We start from the raw sequence: 25,188 nt of genomic DNA on the forward strand, positions 1-25,188 counted from the left end.
ACATTTGAAAATGTTTATTAAAATTGATTTGAATGCACAAGGCACAAACTCTTTTATAACTTGGGAAAATTATAATAAAATCTTGTGAACGTTTTACATGTTCTTTTATGCGTTCAGTAGCCCGGGTCGTGCCGGGTTAAAGATTTATAGACACACCACGTTTGCGTAAAACCGTAGTATAAAAACCAACGGCTACGTCTTTTAATTTAATGTCGACACTTTATACCGAGTGTACGCCTACACCGGGATGTCGATGGTCGTGGCCATTTCGTAAAATGATGCCAAGGATATCCGGGACAACGGTCATTAAACCCCCCAAAGGCTTTTAAGCAACAAAACTGTTTAAATGAGCCGATCATATTATTTAATTAACCACCTAAGCGATGGATGAATATAATGCTCAATCAAGCGGTATTAATATACCGTAACCCAAGCCATATAGGGGAAATAAGTTAAAGTATTTACCTTTGCAAGTATATTTCCTTAATTTGGATTAAATCACCGATAGCTTTTACTGGGGCTCCTAATCTGGAACGAAGGTTTTAATTAACCTCTTAGAATCCTAACGAGTCGTTATAATGGCCGTAGCCTAGACCGGTTGGTTCCGATATATATAGATATGGTTTAATCGCGCGAAAAGGCGTAAACCGAGAATGGAGAGTGATTCTGACCCAACAAGTTCAGAGACTTGTTTTATATGGGTTAATGGTTCACACTCTGGATTTTGGGGTTCAAATAATATAATTTGACCCGTGTCGGCTAATTTATGAAAACTAGTTTCATAAGCCGAACCGTGCGCGCAATAGACGAAACGGTTAACCATGAGAGTCGTACGCTTATTTCCTAAGTCAATATGCCTTAAATGGGTTGTGGTATCAGTAGGATACCTTCCGTGATGCCCGTAACGAGTCTAAGTTAATATTATGCTCCGTAGGGGCTTTTCGGTCATTTTAAAGACTTTTAAAGAGCTTTTCGAGTTCTACAGGAAATCTGAGTTTCCCGAACAGCTTATAAAGCTTAAAATACTTTATTTATTATTTAAAATCAGTAGTAACTGGAATCGGGTCAAAAGACCTTGTAGAACTCATGTTTTGGCCGAAAAGGGCATATTCGGTATTTACCGAACCGTAGCCATAACCGCAGGTTATGAGCGAGGTAAAAATTATTAAAAATCTTTAAAATTCCCAAAATATTATTTTAATACAGTGGGTAAAAGTTTTGGTGACGAAATCTTGGTTTAGATAGGTGTTATGCTAATTGCGCCGTTTATTACAAAAGTTTATTTAAATTGCGCTAATTAGCATAACTCTCATTCTAGACCTCGGATTGACGTGGAACTTTAAGGACATGCTTATAATTTAATAAGCAAGGTTATGGTCCATTCACGTGTCCGAAATACTCGTTTTATTTTATAAAGGCCGTTACGGTCAACTTTTAGGCGAATGACGGAAATGCGCAAAAGACTCGGATAACTCATGAACCGATCACAGAGGTTCATACCATCATGTAACCTGGTCCTAAGAGAGTCCTAAGGCATATCTATACCTCACTAAAACGGGTCAGAACTGAAGTCAAAGCAAAAGTCAAACTTTTGCGACATACGGCTCCGAACCGGTTCAATATAGCAAATGGTCGATTCAAACGAGCGCAAACAAGTTTATATACTTAATATCATGTTTTATAAGTGTCAAAACAGGTTTCATAACATATACATTACAGATTATGCATAAATCGCTAAAATAGCTTTCTGTTGACTTTTTAACCGCACGTTTGACTCGATATTTGACATAGTTAGAGTGGTGATCAGGGGGAACCTTTTTAGAGGTTTATTACCCACATAAATACCATCTCATAACCACTTTTGATTCGTCATAAGACTGAACCATTTGCAAGTTATTGTAATGACAACCGTTAGTTACGACGGTTGTGTTTATAGGCTAAAACTATGGAAATGTATGACCAAAATGGTTGTGAACGACTTACAGAAGTGTGTTCTTGCTTATGGAACAGAAGAGAATGCTAGGGAGCTCTTGGAATGATCAGATGGAAGTGTTTGAGTTGTGTGAATGTTGTAACCTCAACATTGCTATTTATAGTGCTCAAAGGACCTCAAGATCATCACAACTCAGCCTACATTTGATCATGGATCATGGGCAGGTGTCCCTAAGGTGTATGGGTCGAGTAGGGGGCACCCATGCCTCATTGATTGATGTTTGGTCGTTCAAATGCTCCAAAAGGCAAGTAGTTACAACTTTCTGCATATGGGCGTCTAATGCGGCCCGCATGGGAGTTCCATGCGTTTCTAATGCGGGCCGCCTGGGATTTAAATACCAGGCGAGTAAAAGAGGAGGCTCGCGGCCCGCCTCAACTTAACCACAAATGCAATGCGGGTCGCGTGGGGCCTGTTTTTCAGATTTTTAAAATCTTTTGAAATGATTACGAAATCCTGGTAATTAATAATGAAATCTTTCGTAATGATTTACCTGACCTTTCGGGTTTGAAGGGGTAACTTTGCGGTTTGGCCCTCGGTTATTTACCGATAGGGGCCTCGTGTTATTTACTCGCATTATAAAGTCCCCGGTTAATTTATTAATTATTTGGAAAGCCTTAACTTTCACTGTTGACGCTTTTAACCCTTCTCATACGAATTCGAGTATAACTCTCTCGTTTTAAGACGGAACTTCGCGGAATTTATACAGTATATTCTAGTGAGCGTATAGTACTGTTACGAAGCCTTGGGAACGTTAAAGGGTCACTCAGAGGTAATATTAAACATGTTGACACAGTTAACCCCTGTAGCTCGTAATCTCTCACTTTCTTCCGCGTTTCGCTTCCGCACGATCTATGATTTATTCGTTTGAAGGTTCAAGCATTATTTAGGGTTACTATACAGTATGTTTACCCTTGTTGACATTTATAACCCTCGAATTTATATACTTTCAAGGTTTGTCAAAATTAGTCCTTTATTTATTATAGATGCCACGTGTAAACAAATGACACGTGTTAACACATCATTGGACACAAAAATTCGAGGTGTTACAGTAACGCTTCGCATTTTCATACTTTCCTTATTTAGAAAGTTGTAATTGTAGTCTATTTTTAAAAACTTGTAACCTTGTCGTATTCATATTTCATTTCCAACCTTGTAATCCGAGGCTTTGATCATAATGGAAACTCATTCTTTTTTTTACATATACGTGTTACATACTTGTGATATACGCTACAATCTCGAATACATGTTTATACGCAAAACCAAGACTTGAAATACTTGGATTTATCAATCATACTTGCAACACACTCATACACTACTTTGATATACTTGGAATACCTAAAAGTGGGCTAAAATATGATAAAACGGCATAAAATAATCCAAACCCCACCTCCTTTGGGCCGAAGGCACACGAAGGGCACAAAGGCAATCTTCGTGGCCTTTCTGCCACATGAAGGAGGCCATCGCCTCCCACTCTTGCGAAACACTCACGAAGGACACCCAAAGGCACACCTTCGTGGGCTTCGTGCTATGCGAATGTGGCCTTCGTTTGTACAATGGCCTTCGCGTGGAGGATTGTGGACGGGAATTTTCAGCCCAACTTCACAGAATCTGTTTTAAACTTCCTTTTCACCTTTTTTCAACTCCCAACTACCACCAACTTCATTAACTATCTTATAAATAGGAGCCTACATACACTCCTAAACACTTTTCACACACCAAATCCTCTCTCAAACTCTCTCATTCTCTCAAATCTTCCTAGCAAGGCAGAAATCACTTAGATGTTCTAAGTGAGTTTTCACTCATTGTTCTTCTCATTTCTTTTTCTAAACTACTTGGATAACCTCTATGAAGGTTTCCACAAGTTTTCCATGACAAACTAAGGTGGAACCTCACTATATTTGAGGACCACAATAGCTATAAAATTCTGCTTTGATTTACATTTTTATTCCTTATGTATTATGCTTGAAACTTAGTGGAATCTTGTACCCACTTTGCTCCCAACTAAGTTCATAGTTGTGGGTTTGTGTTGTGGTTGATTTCCATAAGAAACAAGACTTAAAACCTCTTTAAAATTTTGCCCAAAAGTTCCAAGTAACTTTAAAAGTGTTGGAACCATCCAAGCTTTCAACCTTCAATGTTGAAACACTTGTGTTTTGGTGAATGTGTGAACCATGGAAGTCGTGGCCCTCAAAACTTGTTCCACTACCTCACTTAGTCATACTTTAGCTTAGATTCATACACTAAGTCTCAAAACAAATTCCATTAAAGGGACAAGGCTACAACACGTCCCCAAACACTTTCCATGTTTGGGATGCACGCATCTAGCTTACTCACTTGGTTGTTTTAAGATTTAGTAGTTCATGTATTTTTCATTTTTAGTCTATATTCATGACCAACCGAAATCATCAACTAAGTTGATGATTTTGTGCTTTGGTGAATCATATAATGAGGTTAAATGGATGAAATTCATCCTACCTCCTTGCATGACCATTCTCATGGTACTTTACTTTTCGTTTATTCATGTTATACGTTAACTTTAAATCCGAATCCAACCCGTTAATCAAATCCGAAACTCACACACCTCTGTTTCCCTTTAGGGTAACTTCGGTGCTCCAAACTCAAGAACTTGTCTGACTCGCTCTTTTGGAAACACTACGCAAACCGTAAGTATGCATGACCCCTTTTTAATTTTAGACACTTTTGGGGTGCAATACATATAACTTATTGAATTCGCATAATCACATACAAACATGCTTGACACAAACAAACAATCCTTTACACATGCTTAATACATGATGCTTAGAATTTCATACATGCTAGAAGCCATTCTTGCACTATACTTTGTCATTAACTTTGTACGAGCCTACCTTAACATGTATAGCGCTATAGGAGTAGCACGTCGCCCATATTCTTGTGGTCATGTTAAGTTATACATAAACTGTCTTGTCGTTGCAACGACAAGATTAAGCTTGTGGAATCTTTGGGTTGACAATTATGTGATGCATGCTAGTGTTGTAATGATATGCCTTGGTATACGATTATGCCATGTGGATTTGTTTAAACTTTTTATACTTATGTTAGTAAATCAAACTTGTATGCTCGCCCACACTCTTTTGTGTTGACATGTACTTTAATATGTATTGCAGGATCTTGATAACTTTACGTTGAAAGAAATCTAGTAGGACGGCTAGAAACGCACTTTAAATTTTAGTTCATGTATTGTACTTTGATTTCTATGTTACAAGTTGTTGTAATTTGCTTCCAAACATTGTATCTTTGCTTTAGTAATGAAATGAATTTTGCTTATTAAATACTTGTCACAAATAATCGTTATGAAGTCTCTTACAGTCTCGTTTTCATCTCACTCTGATGTTTCCGCCATCAGTTGGGTGTGACAAAAAAGGGGTTTGGCGTAAAAAGGGGGATTAAAGGGAAAGAAAAAAAGGTGTTGCGATCAAGTAGGCAGGTTCAAAAGGGTTTGTTGATCAAACGGCGACAACAGGTTGTGGTGATCATGGTTGTGATCAACGACAACAACACCATAACAATCAAGGAGCTGTTGATTGCATGCTTGATCAAAGGAGAAAACTCAGGTGTAGTGCAATATTAGACGGGATCAATAGCAAACTTCAAAGGTAGTGAAGTAGCAGGTTTGATCAAGGTGGAAGGGAAAGGATGTTGTCTGGTTAAGGAGTTGTTGATTGCAGGCTTGATCAAAGGAGAAAACTCAGGTGTAGTGCAATGTTAGATGGGATCAATAGCAGACTTCAAAGGTAGTGAAGTAGCAGGTTTGATCAACGTGGAAGAGAAAGGATGTTGTCTGGTTGATGGTTCAAGTGTTTGGACAAGTTTTGCGTGTGATGCCAAAGGAGTCAAAAAACAAGGGGTGCGGTGTTGTGTTGGTTGTAGCAAAGGTGTTGATGCAAAGCGAACACAAAAGACCGATTATTAAATAAGTGGAAGAACTTCAGCTCTTACTTGGTATTCAAGACCTAGAAGGAACTTTACAAGATTAGAGGGGTGATTGTTGGAACTAATATTGTCAATACTCAAAAGTTAAAGGATTTGAATTCTTTATTTTATTTGCATTTTAGTAGAAAGATTTAGGAAATACTAGTTTTATTTTATTTGGTTTCTTTTAGGGTTGGCAATTTTAGACACGTACGCGAATCTACACGAAGTTAACAGGTATCGTGTATGGCCTTAACAAGTAACAGGTACTAAACAGGTAGACACGAAAATATCTGTTAATTTTCGTGTCTAAACAGGTAAAATACATGTTTACCTGTTTAGTACCTGGTAATACATGTTAACAATTTTAATATAATAAAAAATATAATTTATTAGGACCATATGATTTGAAAATCTGATCTTATTACTTAACTCTCTAGTTTTCCTAACCCTTTCGGCCCGTTCCCATTCCAATGCACAGCATCCCAACCACCGCCGTCGAGAAAAAAGACCCATGTGAACTTTGAATTGAAGATTTGAGAAGAAAGGCCCATGTGAACTTGTGTTTATGCATTATTTAGCCTATTGTGAACTTTTGGCAACTTTTGATTCACTGAACAGGTTCCTAGATATGTAAATATGTAATTATTGAAACATTCGTAAACAGGTATTAACAGGTAATTATCGTGTATACCTATTAAAAAAATTTCGTGTTCGTGTATGGAAAACTGGACCTGAAACCTTATCATGTCGTGTTCGTGTATGGGATTTCGTGTATTGTGTATTATTGTGTTCGTACAGGTATACACGATAGGACAACTCTAGTTTCTTTATAGTAGGTTACTTGTTCTATAAAAGAGGTTGCTCAACACAGGGATTATAAGTTTAAGTACTTTCAATTTTAATCAGTGTTGTAAAAGTCGGATTCCAATGCCTTGTACTCAGCAAGTAGTCGGTCCTCGAAACCCCTCTGAGGCGACTTTCACCTAGGCGGACTCAATTAGTCGCCGGTGGTCAAACTTGGTCGACATCAAAGAGTAGTCAGTCTAGTCAGGACTAGTCGGTCAAACCTCGTTTGTTAAATTTTCGATGAGTGGTCGGACTAGTCGGGGATAGTCGGCCTAGTCGGTCAACCTCATTTGTATACTTTTCAGAGGTAGTGGGTCAAGTCAGGACTAGTCGGACATAGTCGGCCTAGTCAGTCAACCTCGTTTGTCGACTTATATATTATGCTTATTTTGAGATGGATTATGCTTATTTTGACATCTATATAATATCCAATAATTAATTCTTTATATTTACCATGTCCGAGTGCTCCCCTAGTACTCCGAATACACCCAGCTCCCTCGTTGGCCGACTAGAGTCCGCCTGACGACTTTTGCAACACTGGTTTTAATCAAATAGTTTTTCTTGTTGAATCATTTCTTTGATTATGTTGAAGAAGATCTGATTTGCAACAATAACCTCACATGAAAAGAAACACACATGATATGAAATAACGGGTGTTCATTTAAAAAAAACCACAATCCAACCAAAAAAAAAAGAAATCAACCGTAACCTGATAATCGCATGGCAAAGCCCACGTATTTAAAGCCAAAAAGAACATAAATAACTGTGCACCTTCCTACCCTTTTTTTCTTCATACGTAAAAATAGAACATAAAAGAGTATCCTCACATGCGATTCTAGGATTTCTGTCCTTCCTCAGCAGCAGCAGCTGCTTCGGGTTTCAATCCTTCCTCAGCAGCAGTTTCGGGTTTGGGTCCTTCCTCAGCCGCAGCTTCAAAAGTTTCACCCGGCACAAGTTCAGGAACGTCATCATCATCTTCTTGTATTGTTGCCATAGCAGGGTTGCCAGCTTCAGCTGCCTGCTTCTGATATTGTTCAGCTAACATTTTCAAATTCTCAGGCCCTGTACAACATTCATTGTCAACCACAAATCATTATAATGCACATTATCTTGCCATTTTTAATTGAAACTAACAGCCTGTGAAAAGGTTAAATAAATTTTAAACGTACCCAACTGGCTGAGCATTTGAGTGATGTCTGGTTGTTGAATTTCTGCAGCATCTGAACCATCACGCAAGAAAAATCATAAGATGATGACAAAACTAAGTAAACAAGATTGAAGTAGCTGGATAGTTATATATTATAAAAACCTACTTTTTATTTGGGGAGTACCACTAACAACCCAAGTGTTAGCAGGAATAGAAGCTTGAACTGAAAAACAAAACAAGATTGAGTTGATAATTGATGCTTTAAATAAATAGAAATAGAAAAAGAATGATTTATCTTTTGAAGTTAGTAAGTACCTTTCGGGTTCAAGAAATGGATAACTTTATCATCCTTATAAATGTTGAATTCCTCGATTTGAGCGATTTGGTTTACTCCGAGGCGTTTTAAAGTGCTTTGTAGCCTTTTGTCATCAGTTGAAGTCGTTTTATGCACGGCCTTCTTCTTTCTGTATGTAAATATACACTAACTTATATAAGATATAAATTCATATAAACGTTCAGCTGGAACATAGAAGAGTATTCATTCTTTGTATGTTTTTCTTTATGAATAATAGTCTTTTTACTTGACAAATTATTACACCACATAAATATTCTACTATACTTGTTCGCCAATCGCCATTCATCATATAATTGGAAAACTGCTCTAGTATTATCTGCCTTTTTTCATACAGGGTAATGATAATAGGCATGTGTGTAACACACCATAAAAAATAAACGCATAAAAAAGATTAAAAAAAAAAAACCTTCTAACGCTACCCTTTCCACCAGTGCGAACAGCACCAGCCATCTTCTGTAGCTTTTCAACATTCATCTGTGATGAATAAAAAGAAAATTCGTCAAATATTATAATAACTAAGTGTGAAAAATATCAACATTACGCTGATTTCAGTAGAGTAAATTGTTTTCTGTTGAGAAACCGGCCCATAAAGAAACAAGACAGGTGGAAAAAAAACACCAACAAATGGGATGCCACAAATTGTTCCTATTCGTAGACAACAGCCCACTTTAATAGACAATACCGATCTTAATATAAGCACAAAAGTTAATCAACGTGCATACACATTACACAAGCTTCTTCAAGTTAACTTATATGCACATAAACACATAACTTAACTAATACTATAAAAAACTATTAAAAGAGACAAACAAAGCACCTAACAGATGGTAACAATCTACTCGAGAGCATTGCATCTAAACATACAAACATAAAAAATAAGCTAACGATATATTTTTTTCTAATTTCTTCACTCCTTTATATAAAAAACTTAATCATAAATAATATACAAACAGCCAAAATTTCAACAAAAAATGCATTCACACACAAAAGAAGTTAAATCTAAAAACTAAAAATTCATATGTCAAGTAAACATTTTAATAACAAAAGCCTTGTGTTAAAACAACTCAAAAGTTAATCTGTGATGCAAGTAGATGAGAATACTAAATAACCAGTAAGCAAAACCCTTAAAACCTAAAACCACATATCTCACTTAACTTTTAACTTTTTTAACGTAATCAAAACTAAGCAACTTGAACATGTAATCCTACACAACTTCCATAACCTATTGCAATTATCAGCAGCATCGATTACAGCTAGCACCAACGATACTCAAAAGCATTGCATCTAGACATACAAATATAAAAAAAAAAAAAAAAAAAAAAAAACAGATATACAATACATTTTTTTCGAATTTCCTCATTTCTTATTAAAACTGCACTAACAACAAAAATTATAACAATAAACGCATTCTTACAAAAAATTAGTTAAATCAAAAATCTAATAATTCAATTGTCCAGTAAAAATGTTAAAAAAAACCTTTGTGTAATTAAACTTGTCAAAAGTTGATCAGTAAAGTGATGCAAGCTAAAACCCTAAAACCACATGACTAATTTAACTAGAGTTTTTTCAACAACATCAAAACTAATCAACTTAAAATACAAATCCTACATAAATTCAATAACCTATTGCAGCAATCAGCAGCATCAATTACAACCACAGCCAAATAAAACCAGAAAACCTTCACTAAACAACTAAACATCAAATCTAGGTCATTCATTCATTGCGACAGTTGTAGCATACGTATAAACTCTCCGAATATAAACCTAACAACTTAATTGAACTAGTCGTACACTAACCGAACGACACAAACACAAAATCGATTTCAATTTCTACTATTAGGTCTCTATTACAGTCAAACTACAAATCAAATCATTCTGAAATTGTTGAACGTGAATAAACTGTACGGAACGATGAAATAACGAACATCGTATGGATAAGATTGATGTACCTTGACGTCGACGGAGAAACGAGTGGTGGCCGGTTGACGGAAAATGACGGAGAAAGGGGATAGGGGTGTGTGTGTGTATATATATGTGTATCGGATGAAACCCTAAACCCACATAGGTCGTTTTCTCAACTTATTGCAATTTTGGTCCTGATTCTATGAGAAAACTGCATAACTAGTCCTCAAAATTTTAGTAAGTTTTGGTTTTAGTTCTCGTAATTAGGGCTTTAAAACGAAATGAACGTTTAGCGAATATTCGTTTATGTTCGTTCGTTTAATAAATGAACAAACGCGAACAAGAAATTTTGTTCGTTAAGTTAAATGAATGAACATGGACAGAGGTTGCGTATGTTCGTGAATGTTCGGTAATGTGTTGATTTATGTTCGCTCGGTTTTTTAAAATTTGAAACCTTAGTTAATACTATATGTCTTGCTCAACATCGCTCATTTAAAACCTTAGTTATACTATAGACTTCTAAATTATGTATTAATCATGTTTCTGTTAATTATGTCAACCGTGTTCGGATAATTATGTTAAGTGATTATTTTTTGGTGGATTCTTCGTAATCTTTGTGATGAAAAATGCAAATTTTGTTCGAAAATGAATATACGTTCGTGTGTATTCATTTGTGTTCATAAACATTTTTTGTGTTCAACATTCGTTTGAGTTCATTTGTGTTTGATAAGTATTCGTGAACAGTTCATGAACACACTCGTTTTCTTAATGAACGAACACGAACAATAAATCTCATTCAATAAGCGTTCGTGAATAGTTCATGAACATGCTCATTGCTTAGCGAACGAACACGAACAAGGGCTCATTCGTGTTCATTCGATTCGTTTACAGCCCTAATTGTCTTTTTGAGCAAAAATTTTATTTTATTTTTTTAACATTTTTTATTAAAATCTAACAAAAACACCGAAATTATTTTATTTTATTTTATTTTTTTAACATTTTTTATTAAAAAATCGCTAGTTTTAGTAGCAAAAAAAAAATTTTTGCTAACGATTTTTTAATAAAAAATGTTTACATTTATTTTTTTTGTATGTATTTTTGGTTGAGTTCACGTTTGTATAGTAACTTTGATAGTTGGTGGTAATTACAAAAATGTCACCTTGTCTTTTTGAGTTTTCCTTCACTTTATATGTTTAGTATGTTAAGATTATTTGTATTTGATCTTTTGTCTACATTTTATTGTGTTTAGAAGGTTTTATTTCTTTCTTTAAATGTAAGCTTTAAATGTAAGCGATATGAAATAGAATAAAAATGTTAATAGCCTTTTATATTGTGTACATATCAAACTTGAATTGAAGATCTTCGTTTAATAAGCAAATCATAAGTTGTCATCAGTATGTTTTTGTTGCTTGTCTCATTTTTTGTTTTTTTAGTGTCTATGTTTAATTTTTCTTCTTCAGTTTGTTTGTGAAATACTTCATGATAGGTGTCATCAATTCATGCATTTTGTTAATTGTTGCATTCAATTTTTTTAGTGTCATGTTTAGTTTTTTGGGTTGTCAAGTGGTTTGTCTGTGAAACACTCCATGATATTGGCGTTGAATGTTTTTGTGTGTTGAATAACTCACAAATTGTGTGTATTTAAGGATCAAATACAAATAGAGATTAGTGTGCGAACCATAAAAAGTGAAGGGAAAGATTCATGTAGTGGCATTTTCCTAATTCCTATAAATAGAGTACTTTGCGATATAACAAAATTTGAACTAGTGTAATATTCATTACGCTACAATTTACGAGTAGCGTAATATATATATATATATATATATATATATATATAGGGTAAGGATAGTGTAAAAAGGGCTTAAAGTGTGAGAAGTGTATTATAACACTATATATAATAGTATATAACACCATATAAACACCGTATAAGAATATATAACACCATATAATAGTGTTATAACAAATATAACACTATAGTAACACTATAGGTTGTCTGATAGCATGTCTATATTAGATGTATAGTGTTATATTTGTTATATAATGATATATAGTGTTACATACTGTTATATGGTATTATATGGTGTTACATATTGTTATACGGTGTTTATATGGTGTTATATAGTATTATATAGGAATAATGGAATTTAATAATCCCAACTTTCACCAGTTGGCCGACAACGGACCCAACTTCAAAAATAACCACTGGCAGTCCCAACTTTTGACATTTTGTAAAACATTGGACCCTTGCTGGGAGAGTAGGAGAGGGTGGTCCCAACTTCAAACATTGGATCACTGGCGGTCACCACTAACATCCCTTGGACGGTGTTAGCAAGGGTCCAATGTTTTACAAAATGTCAAAAGTTGGGACCGCCAGTGGCTATTTTTGAAGTTGAATCCGTTGCCGGCCAACTGGTGAAAGTTGGGATTATTAAATTCCATTATTCCTATTATATATAGTGTTATAATACACTTTGAGTACTTTTTACAGGATCCTCTACCTATATATATATAAATATATATATATATATATATATAGAGTGGGGATCCTACGGAAAGTGTGTTTTTCCTAAAAAGTGTAAAAAGTCATAAAACACAATAATTTCAGGCATAAAACACACCTAAAATTCACAAATAATAGAATGAATATTACTAAAACACCATATTCAAACTCTAATAGTCCATAAAAACTTCAAACACACCATCGTAGAACTATGAATATAAAACACACAATGCTAAACAACATAAAACACAATAATATTTGTCATTCCACAATCAGAGCCTTAACATCTAAAACACAACACAAAACCCACATACATGATGTTTTAGTAATCTTCATCATATTATTTGTGGGTTTTTTGTGTGTTTTATGGTTGACACTATGGTGTTTTATGACTTTTTACACTTTTTAGGAAATTTGGACTTTCTGGCCAACTCCTAATCCTATATATATATATAGAGTAGGAGTTGGGTGGAAAGTGTGTTTTTCCTAGAAAGTCTAGGAAGCAATAAGAACGCGATATGTGGCATTGAAGGATTTTATCTAAAAGGGCATTTATGTACTTTCACAATCTATTTTTATTTTAGGAAATTATCTTCAATAACTAACTATCCATAAATTTCGGAATTTTTTGTTTTCGATTTTTTATCTCACTTAGTATCAATCTTTCCTTCGTTTTCTTGCTGGAATCTATCAGCATGTTCTTGGTACTGTGTTTTAAAATTCAGATTCATACAGCTGTGTTTTAACTGCAAGCAGATTCATACAGTTGTGTTTTAGCATTCAGATTCATACAGTTGTGTTTTAACAGCAAGCAGATTCATACAGTTGTGTTTTAACAGCAAGCAGATTCATACAGTTGTGTTTTAGCATTCAGATTCATACAGGTGTGTTTTAACAGCAAGCATATTCATACAAATGTGTTTTATCATTCAGATTCATACAACTGTGTTTTAACAGCAATTCAGATTCATACAGCTGTGTTTTAACAGCAAGCAGATTCATACAAATGTGTTTTATCATTCAGATTCATACAGCTGTGTTTTAACAGCAAGCAGATTCATACAAATGTGTTTTATGATTCAGATTCATACAACTGGGTTTTAACAGCAAGCAGATTCATACAACTATGTTTTAACAGCAATTCAGATTCATACAGCTGTGTTTTAACAGCAAGCAGATTCATACAAATGTGTTTTATCATTCAGATTCATACAGCTGTGTTTTAACAGCAATTCAGATTCATACAACTGTGTTTTAACAGCAAGCAGATTCATACAAATGTGTTTTACATCAGCAGATTTCGCCCCAGCAAGCAGAGTCATCCACAACTTCAACTTTTCTTCCGGCGACTTCATCTCTGCTTCCATCCATCTTGTTCAAATCCCTCTGTTCTTTGAATCTCTTCCCTTCAAACATCAATTACTTCAATGTAGAACACGATTGAACCCTAATCGCCTACTAAAACACAGAACACAATGTTGGGAAGATCTTACGTATATAGAAGTTGGTAAATCTTTTATCTTGATCCATGATTTTAGGTATTTTTGGTATGATTTTAGAGGGTTTTCGTTGTATTTTTGGTATGATTTTAGAGAGAGAAAGAGAGAGAGGGAAAATGGCGTGTATTAAGGAGATGTGATATCTCTGACGGTTATTTTTGATTGATTTAAAACACACATAAGGACGAAATTGCCCCTCCTCATTTAAAACAATCTATTAAATATAGTAAATTATTACAAGATTGCCATTGATTTGATCTCAACCCTTAAACACACCAATCGGATGGACAAGATCGCCTCCTAAACTTTCTAGGAAAAACACACTTTCCGTAGGAACCCTACTATATATATATATATATATATATATATATATATATATATATATATATATATATATATATATATATATATATATATATATATATATAACGGCAAGGAACGACGTACCAACCACCGTGACATCGGGCGCTGTGGCCAAGGTCGACTACTCGACCGTCGTCAGCCCCTTGGTTCTCCCAGATACGCGGAAACCCGACCTCCACCCGCCCGAAGACACGACAGTGGAATAATCGGTAAAAACTCGCCTCCCATCCAAGACGAACCTTCGCCATCCGTATTCACCCTTCACCTGGATGCCGTAGAAAATAATGGGGAGAATGAGAGTCGAACCTGGGTCACAACGAACACCAAGTCTTTCCCCAACCACTCCACCACTACCTCATTGGCACGAGTAGCGTAATAATAACTGCGGATATCATTTTAAGCTTGTTCCTATAATCTCGAACTATTTATATAAACCCAAGTTTATTAATTGAGAATTAGAGCTGGATATAACATTAAAAAGACACCAGCTACAAATGTTCATTTTAGTCGGGGTCATTGTTTTTTTAAAACGTTACCAACTTACCTAAGTGGGTGTTTGAAAAGTTAAAAATGACTTATAATGTGTTTGAGATTGCTTGTGTTGTGAGGAAAGAAGTTAATAAGTCACAATTTCTAACTTATTAACTTCTTAGAGAAGTCAAAAATGACTTTTAAAAAGGAATCTCAAACACCCTCTAACAAGTGAATATTAAACAAGTCAACTTAAAATATAACACAAAGATGACATGATTTTAAGTGTGTCTAAATTAGAGTTTATGGGTCGTGTTCGTGTTCACCTCACCGTTGAGTTATTATACTTCAACATAACTATGGTCACAAATGGTCTGATGCGTACGTAGCGTACTTTTACGTATAAAGAAAATTCTAACAAAAGAAAATCTCCCACAATAAAAGAACGAAAAAAAACAGCATAATATAACCTTCAACTCAAATTTTGTGTACTTCGCACACATTACATAAGCAATATACATATTTACATCCATCCAAGAAACCAGTTTACATAAGCAATATACATATTTACATCCATCCAAGAAACCAGTTTACTCCCGACAATACCACTCATTTAATATACGGGTTAAGTTATTCTGACTCCTAATTGTAAAAAGTGTTTAGGCTTTTGAGTGGTGATAGGTGTTTAGGTTTTTTTTAGTGGGCTTTTTTAAAAGCCTTTGTACACTTCTTACAATTAGGAGTCTTTGTATTTGATCATAACCCTCCTTACATACGGTGAAAATGAATACGTTGGTCAAAATGTGAATTAGTTTGATGATTATATAACTTTATGGTTGGTTTAATGGGAAGTAAATGATTGACAAAGCAACTCCAGATTTTTAAAAACTTTATCAACATTACATCTTACATACCGCAAAACCGACACCAAAAAGTGGTACCATAAACAACTTTCCCATGGGATGGTCATAAAATTGCTTAAAATCTACATCCCAAAAAATCCCGATATGCTATCACTAACGCAGATACTCAACATGGTTTACTATACTAAAATCATTAAAGAATGTAACACGAATAACACAACTTATATAAGAAAAATATGCTGGAAGAATCGGCCTATGAGAGCTCGGTTATAACACTTTCACACTTGTCTTCTAAAATCTTGACAGCTTCAGTAAATAACACCTCGGGTGGCAATGCTCCAGTTGATTCAATAGTGACTAATGCACAAAAAAAAAAAAAAACACGATAACATATTTAATACATATGTGAGTGGGACAACCCGACCTGTCTAAAAACTCACTGATTTGACTGAACCAGTTTAAACCCGTTACTAACCAGGCCGAATAATGATTATGCAACTAATTAACTGTACTTACAGATAAAATGATCCTTCACGCGTCTTAATGCCACCTTTTCCTCCCATCCAGGCTCTCTAATGCATTCCCGACACAGGGTACAGGCTCTCGGTCTAGCCACAGTTGCCCTCTTCACACCTGTTCGAAAGACGTGACATTGTTAGAGATGAGCTACTAGTGATCGGCTCGCAAAAATACTGATCAAGAGCTCGAGCCTAAAATTGAAGCTAGTTTAATACATGAGCCTGAGTTTCATATACAGAGCTTGACTGGGCTCACGAGCCTAAACAAGTGTATCATTTATACAAACATAATGTTATATATATTATTATAAGTGTTAATATATATAGAAAGATAATTATATGTGTATTCAAAAATAACAAATAAATAATTAAATACCAAACAAGTCAATTAAACGAGCCGATAGCGAGCTTTTTTTGAGCTTGAAAAACATGCGCAAAACTCGAGCTTTATATATAGAGCTCAAAATGAGCCGAGCTCGAGCTCTGTTGAAGTAAATGATCCAAGCTCGAGTAGAGCTATAATCGAGCCGAGCCAGGTTGAGTTCGAGCTCGAACTTAAACAAGCCAGCTCGGCTTGGCTTTGTTTTATCAAGCTGAAAAGTTGAGCTCGAGCCGGCTCATTAAATTTTGTTATTATTTTTTATACAAATATTGATAACATAAAAAACAAAAATATTACACATATATCCATATGTATTAATTTTATTTTTCTAATATTTTAAAGACCAAAGACATATTTTAAAAGTATTATATGGATATTTTTTGTTTCTTTTCCCATATTTTTATAAATTATTGATTAATTAAACTTAAAATGTTAACACTTCGATACCATCCCACATATTTATAATTTTAATACATTTAAAATTAAACATAATAGTATATATAAAATAAAATAACTCGAGCCGGCTCACGAGCTCAGGAGCCGAGTCAGGCATAGCTCGAGCTTAACTTTTTAAACACCCCTAAGCTTGAATACTCAAGCTGGACTTAAAGTTTTAAATCACTTTTAGGTATTTCGAATAAAAACATCAGAAATAAAAACGTAACAAACACAATATCAAGTCCAGTACCTTTGCCCATATCTTCAATGTCAAACACGTTAACAGGACATTTGTTTACAAGTTTTTGGGCATCCTCGTCCTCGATATCTTGCAGCAATACAACCTTAAATAAAAAAAATAAAAAAAAATAAAAAAAAGAGCAAGAAAGATCTCATCAGTCATCATATTCGGTAACATGTCAATATACAAGGTATTCGTAAAACAAAACATGTTCTCACCTCAGGGAGCATTCTGTACCACGCAGTGGCAACTGGAGACCACTTAGCATGTGTTTTACCGACACCTTTAACAGCATGCGCTTCTAGCTCAATTTCCTACATATGTAATAAAACATCATTACCACTAGAGTAATGTACACCGATGGTCCCTCTGGTTTACCAAAATTTTGGATTTGGTCACTAGCTTTTCAAAAGTACACAAATGGTCCCTGTGATTTGCACTTTGTAACACATTTAGTCCTCTGCCAACAAATCTAAAGGTTTTAGCATGTCCAAGTTATGGACTAAACGTGTTACAAAGTGCAAACCGCAGGGACCATCCATGTACTTTTGGAAAAAGCTGGGGACTAAACGCGTTACAAAGTGCAAACCACCGGAACCATTCATGTACTTTTGGAGGACTAAATCCAAAATTTTGGTAAACCACACGGATGGCCACTACGTTGAAATAACAATAACACGACATAAAAACATAAAAAGGGAACTTGTATAAATGTTATTCAAATTTAAAAAAAAAAAAAAAAATCACCTGCCCAGGCGCAAGTTTTGATATAATGATACCAGGAGTGACAGTGATAGGATTATTTGCAAATTCTGGCAAAGAGACTTGGCTAGAAGTAAATGACGTGTATGTTTTCGGTTTCGATTCTGAAGAATTTTCAGTGGGCAAAACATATTCACTGCCAGACGGTAACCACTCGAGATCATGAGAGTACACTGTGACACAAAAAACCAGAATTAAGTAAATATTCAAAGGTCAAGATTCTGGTGATTTTTAAGGATGTTTTTGATACCTGTGAGGCGTTCACCGGATTTTCGCTCACACTTGACATGGAGTTTGAAAACAATGCTGTTTTTCTCGTTCGGGACATCATTTTCTGAATAAATAAGTTGAAAGATAATAATGTAACACAACACTACATGGAAGTGTGATAAAAGCATGAAAAGGTAAACGTCTAGAAAATAAAAACCTGACATATAATCGAACAGTCTTGGATCGACTTTTATCGGAATGAGACCCAATCGGTGGGCAAGTACTTCGTCTTGTACCACTGATGAACTGTTTGCAACAAGAACTTTCTCAATAGCCATAGTAGGCAACTGCAGACAAAAAAGTAATAACTTGATACAAAATAGCATTCAAATGCTCAAAGAGTGTTTAATTAGTCCAAACTAGGGGTGTCAATCGTGTCAGGTTGGTGAGTTGGCGGGTTGAAATGTGCAAACCTAATCCAACCCATATTATTATCTGCGTCAAAGATCTTAACCCTAACCTGCACAGATATAAATCAGGGTCAACCCTAACACGACCCGTTTAACCCCTATTTTTAAATCTAACTTATAATAAAAGACTCCAAATAATGCCACGTGGCATTCTCTCCTTCAACCTCATAAATTTTATTTATATTTGTTTAATAAATTTCTTTTAATATTAATATTAATATTAATTAATAACCAATATATAGATATCACTTATTTTTATCCCTATCTTTATCTAAAATTAATAAATAACTTCAGTTTTGCAATTAAGACCCTTTGTTATTTTTACTTTTAACCCAAAGTTTTTTCATCTTTTGCAATTTAATCCCAACTCTTTTTTATTTTCAATTTTGGTCCACCATACTTTTCATCTTTACCAAGTTTTTCGTTTCGTTCTAAATTTTGTGAGTTAACGCACCGCAACGTGCGTGTGGGGTTCAACATTTTTTCGTATATTTTTTTCCCGTTTGACTGGCCCGTCACGTCACATCTATTTTTCTGCGTTGACAAGTTCGTCCAACACGCGGGTCCTGGATGGACTTAGTTATTTTTTTCTATGTTTTACGTTTCAGTTTAATTTCTCAGCAACGAGCGTGCGCGATTCAAAGATTTTACGCCTGATTTTCGCACAGCGTTATTTTTTTCCCGTTTTTATTTATTTTATTTTGACGAGTTTTTCCGATGTTGGTGGTCGCTGACAATGGTATAGTATTGCTACTACTTAACACAGTTTTATGACAATCGCTACAACGCAGGGCTTAATACTAGTAAATCATATATGTTAACGAGTTATAATCGGGTTGTTGGGTTGTAAAATAAGAGTATGAATGTTTTTTTGAAAAATATTGAAAATCTTGATAATGCATTCGATATTGCAAGTGTATCTTCAGAAAAAAAAAACGAAAAAAAAACTATAAAAGTATTATTTTAAATACTTAAACGGGTTAACGGGTCAACCCAAACCCGACGCGTATAAAAAACAGGTCGTGTTAACTGACCCAAAACCTGTTTGTTTTTTTTTCGTGACGGGTTCGGGTTGGATTTCGGGTCGTATCAGGAATTGCACTCCTAGTCCAAACCACCATCCAATTGCCATAAAAACATCATACATGAGAAGAACAAAAACAAAGAAACTACCTCAGATATGAGGATTCTTCTAAAAGCATTCGCAATCGAAGCATCGATTCCGATCAAATCAAACTCCATATCTTCTTCATTGAGCTTAATCACTTTGACTTTAAAGTTGTTCCTAAATTCATCCAACCTTAAGCTGTTATCAACTCCCAGTGCTGCATACGCACCGGAGTAAGTAACATTCTCTGTCTTCAAAATCAGAATCAAAAACAAAAAAACCCGCCAAAATTCAGTCATCAAATCAACCAAGCCGCACATATCCACTCTAAATTAACAGATTGAGAATCGTACATTAGTTGGAGCATCGTTGTTGCAGGAGACGCGAGTTTTCTGGAGTTGAAGGTGAAGAGGAAGCTGATTTTGGGGCAGTTCAGGCAGATCCCAAAGCGGAACTTTCGGCATCGTTGGAAATTTGTGGGTAGATTGCTCTCTGTTGAGAAATTTGGCAATGAAGAAACAACAAAAGTGAAAACAAAAAACATTATTCACAACATATGAGATGTTACAGATTGTTTTTAGTAGTTATAAACAACATTAATATGAACAGACAGGAAGTTAATTGATATGCATAAACAAGCTTGTTCATGTTAAGCTAATTAATTTATATGCTGCAGATAAACACATAATAACTTAACTAATATTTGAGATTTTTTTTACAACCAAAGGTTAGAATTTTGGGGTTTAAGTTTTAGGAAAACTAAGTAACGAATTCTAAATTCAAATTCATAGCACACAAACGTTTACTTTTATAGTGATTTCTTCTAAAATCATAATGATAGTCACAAATCCTTAAACAAGTAACAAAATTCAAGTTATGAAACTGAAAAAAAGGCTTACCTATTGGTTTACTCGAGATGACAGGCGCGGACTGCGGACGCCGGAGGGACGGAGCCGGTGAGTCCGGCGGAGGAAGACAGCAGAAAGCAGACAGAGTGAGAACGTGTGTAATGTTTTCTGTTGTTTTGATGTGCGGCTATGTGGTTTTGTTTAAAACCCTAAGTTTCAGTTCGGATTAAGAAAAGGGCATGCAATGCATGTTCTGATACTCAAGTATACTCAAGTCAGCTGTCACGTCATATGCTTATAAAAATTTTTTAGAAGGTAAAATTCATTAAAAACAGGCAAGCCGATCCCAAAAAAACGCAGGACCGAACCGACCGAAACTACAACATATACAAAGGGGAAATACACCAATCTCTCCAAACAATATTCTTATGTTTGGATCTACACTTTAGCCAAAGAAAACCTAAAGCTTTCACCTCCCCAAAAATTTCTTCACTGCAACCTTTTCCGTTAGAGAAAAAATTTGCATTCTTAGCTTTCCAGATACACCAATAGACTACCATAATAAGACCCCGAACGATATCCTTGGCTTTCCGAACCACCCCATCGCCGTTATGAATAGAGACAAGATCTCTAAACGAGAAGGCAAAGATGGGCGGAATCTTGGCCCACTCGCTAAGTTTATTCCAGACTAAAGCCGCCATTTTGCATGCTGAAAAAAGGTGGTCCACCGACTCTATCGCCTCACCACACAAGATGCAATCCATCGATTCGACCGGGATGTTTCTCCTAGCCAAAGCTTGTCTCGTAGGAATCAGATCAAGGTTCGCTCTCCAAATAAAAATGTTACATTTAGATTGAATCCATCCTCCTTTCCATAGCCTATAATTCTGATCCGGTCATGAAACATCAGCAAGCAGAGATTGAAACGAAGAGGTAGAGTACCTTCCTGATTCCTCCGGTGCCCACTGCCACTTATCCTTATCTTCGGATAAACACACCTCGTCCAGAAAATCAAGACATTCCACCAAATTTGCGGCTTCCTCTTGGGTCAACGGGGATCTGGACCAGCTCCATTTCCACTGACCAACCGATCCTGCCTTCGGCGCCCTATCTTTAACCCAACAACTTTTGTTATCTTCCAGAGCAAACAATCTTGGCCACTTTAACATAAGAGGGGTGTCTCCAGTCCAAACGTCAATCCAAAACCGAATACAATTCCCTTTTCCCAGCACCCAAGCGACCCAATGCGTTTTCCTCACTTCCTCCGAACCACCCCAAAGGAAATTCTTCATGAGAGCCTCAAGCCTATCAACCACTTTAACCGGAACTTTAAAGATGGAAAAATAGTAAATGGGAAGGCTTTCGAGAACCGATTTGATGAGTACCACCAATGGAGAGAGAATGAGCTTTCCAGGACGAAAGCCGATTCTGAAAAATCATAACTATAGGGTCCCAATTTTTAACTCTATTCATGTTGGCTCCTAAAAGAATACCCAAATATTTAAACGGGAAATCTCCTTTAAGACACCCCACTGCTTCCGCCATGTGAGAAATTTTGACTTCTTCCATGCCCACCCCAAAAAGGTTAGATTTGTGGAAATTAATCTTCAGACCAGAATAAGCATAGAAAACACGAAGAATTCTAGCAACCACCTTAATATTTTCTGACGTCCACTCTCCCACAATTAGCGCGTCATCCGCGTAAAGAAGGTGCGAAACGACTGGGCCCCCATTAGGTAACTTAATCCCCTTCAGTCTACCCACCTCGCACACCTTAGCGACTATGCACGAGAAAGCTTCCATAACAATAAGAAAGAGAAAAGGCGAAAGCGGGTCACCTTGCCTAATTCCTTTTCGGCATTGGAACTCAAACGTAGGCGAGCCGTTGACCAACACTAAAGATCTGGCGGAGACGAGCACCCCTTTCACCCATTTAAGCCAAGAAGAGAAACCCATTTGTTCTATCATATCGAGCAAAAAAACCCCAGTTGACATTGTCGTAAGCCTTCTCAAAATCGATTTTAAACACAAATGCTTTCCTGCCCGTTTTTCTTAACCAAGACCACACTTCACTTAGAATGATAGGGTTGTCAAGAATATACTTGTCTCTGATGAAAGCCGACTGCGATTCCGATATTACATTCCCAGTCACCTTCTTAATACGAAATGCTAGGATCTTTGAAATAGATTTACTGATAATCCCAACAAGATTAATCGGCCGATAGTCTTTTAAATGAATCGGATCAACAACTTTGGTAACAAGAGTAATGAACGACGTGCTTGAACCCCCGTCAATCGAACCCGTCTCATGGAACTGGTTCAAGATGTCTCTAAAATCTTTCTCAAAGAATCTCCAAAAATGTTTTAAAAACATAAAATTAAAACCGTCAGGGCCAGGAGCTTTGTCCGCCCCACAATAAAAAACGGCCTCTTTAATCTCCTTTTCCGTAAACGGACCCAAAATCCCACTGGCCTCTTCCTCCGATAGCAATTTCAACCCAGGACAATTTAGTCTCGGCCTAACTCTGGTCTTTTCAGCAAAGTGATTCCTGAAAAATGCCAGAACTTCTTTTTTGACCTTCTTTGGATTAGAAATCCAATTACCCTCCACATTCAAGCCCGGAATGCCATTTAATTTCTTTCTATTGTTGATAAGCCTGTGAAAAAAAGGCTGAATTCTCATCGCCCTCCAATGCCCAACGACACCTAGACTTTTGTTTCAAGTCCATAGCAGCCGCTAAATCCCGTTCCCTAATATTTTTGAGACACTCCTCTCTAATCCATCTTTCTTCTTCACTTAAGTTCCTGACGTCATTCAGACTGTCCAATTTTCAAGTTCTTCCTTATCCCGAAGCATATCTTCCTTGGCTTTTCTCGACTCGGTAATAATCCAGCTTTTGATACTATTCCTGATATGCTTGAGTTTCAAAGTAAGATTCACGTCAGCCGGACCTCCCCTGCTAACGAAAGACCCAGCCGCCGTCTCCACCACACTTTCAAAACCTTCCTTCCCCATCCAAGAGTTGAAGAACTTGAAAGGCTTAGGCCCGTAATTAAACCGACTAGTTACCAAAATTAACGGGCAATGATCGGAATGTAAACGGGGTAACGCCCTTAAGCACGCATCTGGCCAAGCCTCAAAGAATCGGTTACAAACTAGAATCCGATCGATCTTGCTAATTTTGTTGGAATTAGGTGCAAGGTATGTAAAACTGCGGCCCCTCATACAATACTCAACCAAGCCAGACAAAGCCACGAACTCATTTAAATCGGCTACACTAGCTCTATTAAACCCAGAATTCCTCCTCTCTTCCGAGCTTCTAACCGCGTTAAAATCCCCAAGAATAACCCGTTGCCCTGACCCTGCACCGATGACCTCCCTAAGGCTGGACCATAAAACTTTTTTCTCCGCAACCCTATGAGGAGCATAAACGTTGATAATATTAATCTCTTGATTGTTACCTAACAAATGCCTCTTAAACAAGAGATAATGTTTGTGCTTATTAACCCCCATCATCCGGAAAACATTCGGGTCCCAGAAACTTAACAACCCTCCTGATCTACCATTAGCCTCAACAAATTCCATATTGAAATTACTACCTCCCCAAAACTTAGCTACCCAAATCGAGACTGATCTGCTCCAACTAAGTCTCTTGAATCGTCACAAAGGAAATCTTGTGCTCGGTCCTAATAGAATTAAGCCATCTTGCCTTCGAGACACCCCCAAACCCCTAACATTAAGGGACAAAAAAATCATGACTTACCCGGTTGAACGCCTGTTAAGTCGGTTATTGATGTGTGTAAAATGCAACATATAAATCACATCAATTAAGGCATAAAACTAACCCTTTTTAAGTACTAATGTTGGAAAAAGAGTGTTTTTGTCTTTCTTTTGTATTTTCAGGATGAAATGAGCTCAAAATCACAAAAGAAGCAAAAAGACAACTAATTCTAGCATAAATACAAGAAAAGGAATGAAAGTAGACCGCCCGGACCCTCAACGGCACCTCCCAAGGCAAAGAAGAGAAAACAGAAGACTGAACACGCCCCGTGTCCAGCGAACACGGGGCCGTGCCCAAGAAGCAGCAGAAAAGACAAACCAGTAGAAGCTTCCATTGCCCACCACGGGGCCGTGTCCAGCGGGCACGGGGGCGTGGTGAAAGTACAGCAGGCGCATTAATTGTAATTGCGAATTACAATTAATGAAGAGAGAGAATGTCAGACGGGCACGGGGGCGTGTCCAGTGGACACGGGGCCGTGCCCAGCCTTCTGTTCAGCCTATAAATAGGGGTGCTTGGTTTCATTCCATCTCATCCCTT

At 36.4% G+C, this 25,188-nt stretch overlaps 4 protein-coding genes across 5 annotated transcripts; all 4 read right to left on the reverse strand.

Moving 5' to 3' along the window:
* Positions 1-7,433: 7,433 nt before the first annotated feature.
* On the reverse strand, positions 7,434-10,388 carry LOC110867185 (basic transcription factor 3). The gene is made up of 6 exons (XM_022116318.2): positions 10,244-10,388; positions 8,702-8,769; positions 8,256-8,404; positions 8,107-8,163; positions 7,963-8,013; positions 7,434-7,855 (listed from the first exon to the last, which is right to left on the reverse strand). Exons 2-6 carry the CDS (start codon positions 8,767-8,769, stop codon positions 7,629-7,631), a joined length of 552 nt encoding a protein of 183 aa, XP_021972010.1. The 5' UTR covers positions 10,244-10,388; the 3' UTR covers positions 7,434-7,628.
* A 5,519-nt stretch (positions 10,389-15,907) lies between these two features.
* Positions 15,908-21,482, reverse strand: LOC110867195 (DNA-directed RNA polymerases I and III subunit rpac1). 2 transcript variants are annotated; one of them, XM_035976714.1, is made up of 11 exons: positions 20,921-21,482; positions 20,375-20,513; positions 20,087-20,272; positions 18,661-18,790; positions 18,484-18,567; positions 18,219-18,406; positions 17,690-17,785; positions 17,481-17,574; positions 16,409-16,525; positions 16,112-16,249; positions 15,955-16,053 (listed from the first exon to the last, which is right to left on the reverse strand). In XM_035976714.1, exons 2-10 carry the CDS (start codon positions 20,483-20,485, stop codon positions 16,146-16,148), a joined length of 1,110 nt encoding a protein of 369 aa, XP_035832607.1. In that variant the 5' UTR covers positions 20,486-20,513; positions 20,921-21,482; the 3' UTR covers positions 15,955-16,053; positions 16,112-16,145. The 2 variants fall into 2 exon arrangements, with proteins under 2 accessions (XP_021972020.1, XP_035832607.1); XM_022116328.2 differs by having other exon boundaries at positions 15,908-16,249.
* Positions 21,247-21,633, reverse strand: LOC110894726. Its single transcript, XM_022141992.1, has one exon. It carries the CDS (start codon positions 21,631-21,633, stop codon positions 21,247-21,249), a length of 387 nt encoding a protein of 128 aa, XP_021997684.1.
* A 2,051-nt stretch (positions 21,634-23,684) lies between these two features.
* Positions 23,685-24,455, reverse strand: LOC110894871. Its single transcript, XM_022142150.1, has one exon. It carries the CDS (start codon positions 24,453-24,455, stop codon positions 23,685-23,687), a length of 771 nt encoding a protein of 256 aa, XP_021997842.1.
* Between the last annotated feature and the right edge of the window lie 733 nt (positions 24,456-25,188).

This window comes from Helianthus annuus, chromosome 1 (assembly GCF_002127325.2).
Source record: "Helianthus annuus cultivar XRQ/B chromosome 1, HanXRQr2.0-SUNRISE, whole genome shotgun sequence".
Taxonomy (NCBI): domain Eukaryota; kingdom Viridiplantae; phylum Streptophyta; class Magnoliopsida; order Asterales; family Asteraceae; genus Helianthus; species Helianthus annuus.

Excerpts from the sequence above, each read along its gene's own strand:
- LOC110867195 (XM_022116328.2), bottom strand. The coding sequence starts at position 20,485 with ATGCCGAAAGTTCCGCTTTGGGATCTGCCTGAACTGCCCCAAAATCAG. Across the intron at positions 18,568-18,660 it reads ACTGTTCGATTATATGTCAG|AAAATGATGTCCCGAACGAG; the intron begins GTTTTTATTTTC and ends TTATTTATTCAG. Across the intron at positions 16,250-16,408 it reads CGTGAAGGATCATTTTATCT|TCACTATTGAATCAACTGGA; the intron begins GTAAGTACAGTT and ends TTTGTGCATTAG.
- LOC110894871 (XM_022142150.1), bottom strand. The coding sequence starts at position 24,455 with ATGGAATTTGTTGAGGCTAATGGTAGATCAGGAGGGTTGTTAAGTTTC.
- LOC110894726 (XM_022141992.1), bottom strand. The coding sequence starts at position 21,633 with ATGGATTGCATCTTGTGTGGTGAGGCGATAGAGTCGGTGGACCACCTT.
- LOC110867185 (XM_022116318.2), bottom strand. The coding sequence starts at position 8,769 with ATGAATGTTGAAAAGCTACAGAAGATGGCTGGTGCTGTTCGCACTGGT. Across the intron at positions 8,014-8,106 it reads TGGTACTCCCCAAATAAAAA|ATGCTGCAGAAATTCAACAA; the intron begins GTAGGTTTTTAT and ends GTGATGGTTCAG. Across the intron at positions 7,856-7,962 it reads TCAAATGCTCAGCCAGTTGG|GGCCTGAGAATTTGAAAATG; the intron begins GTACGTTTAAAA and ends AATGTTGTACAG.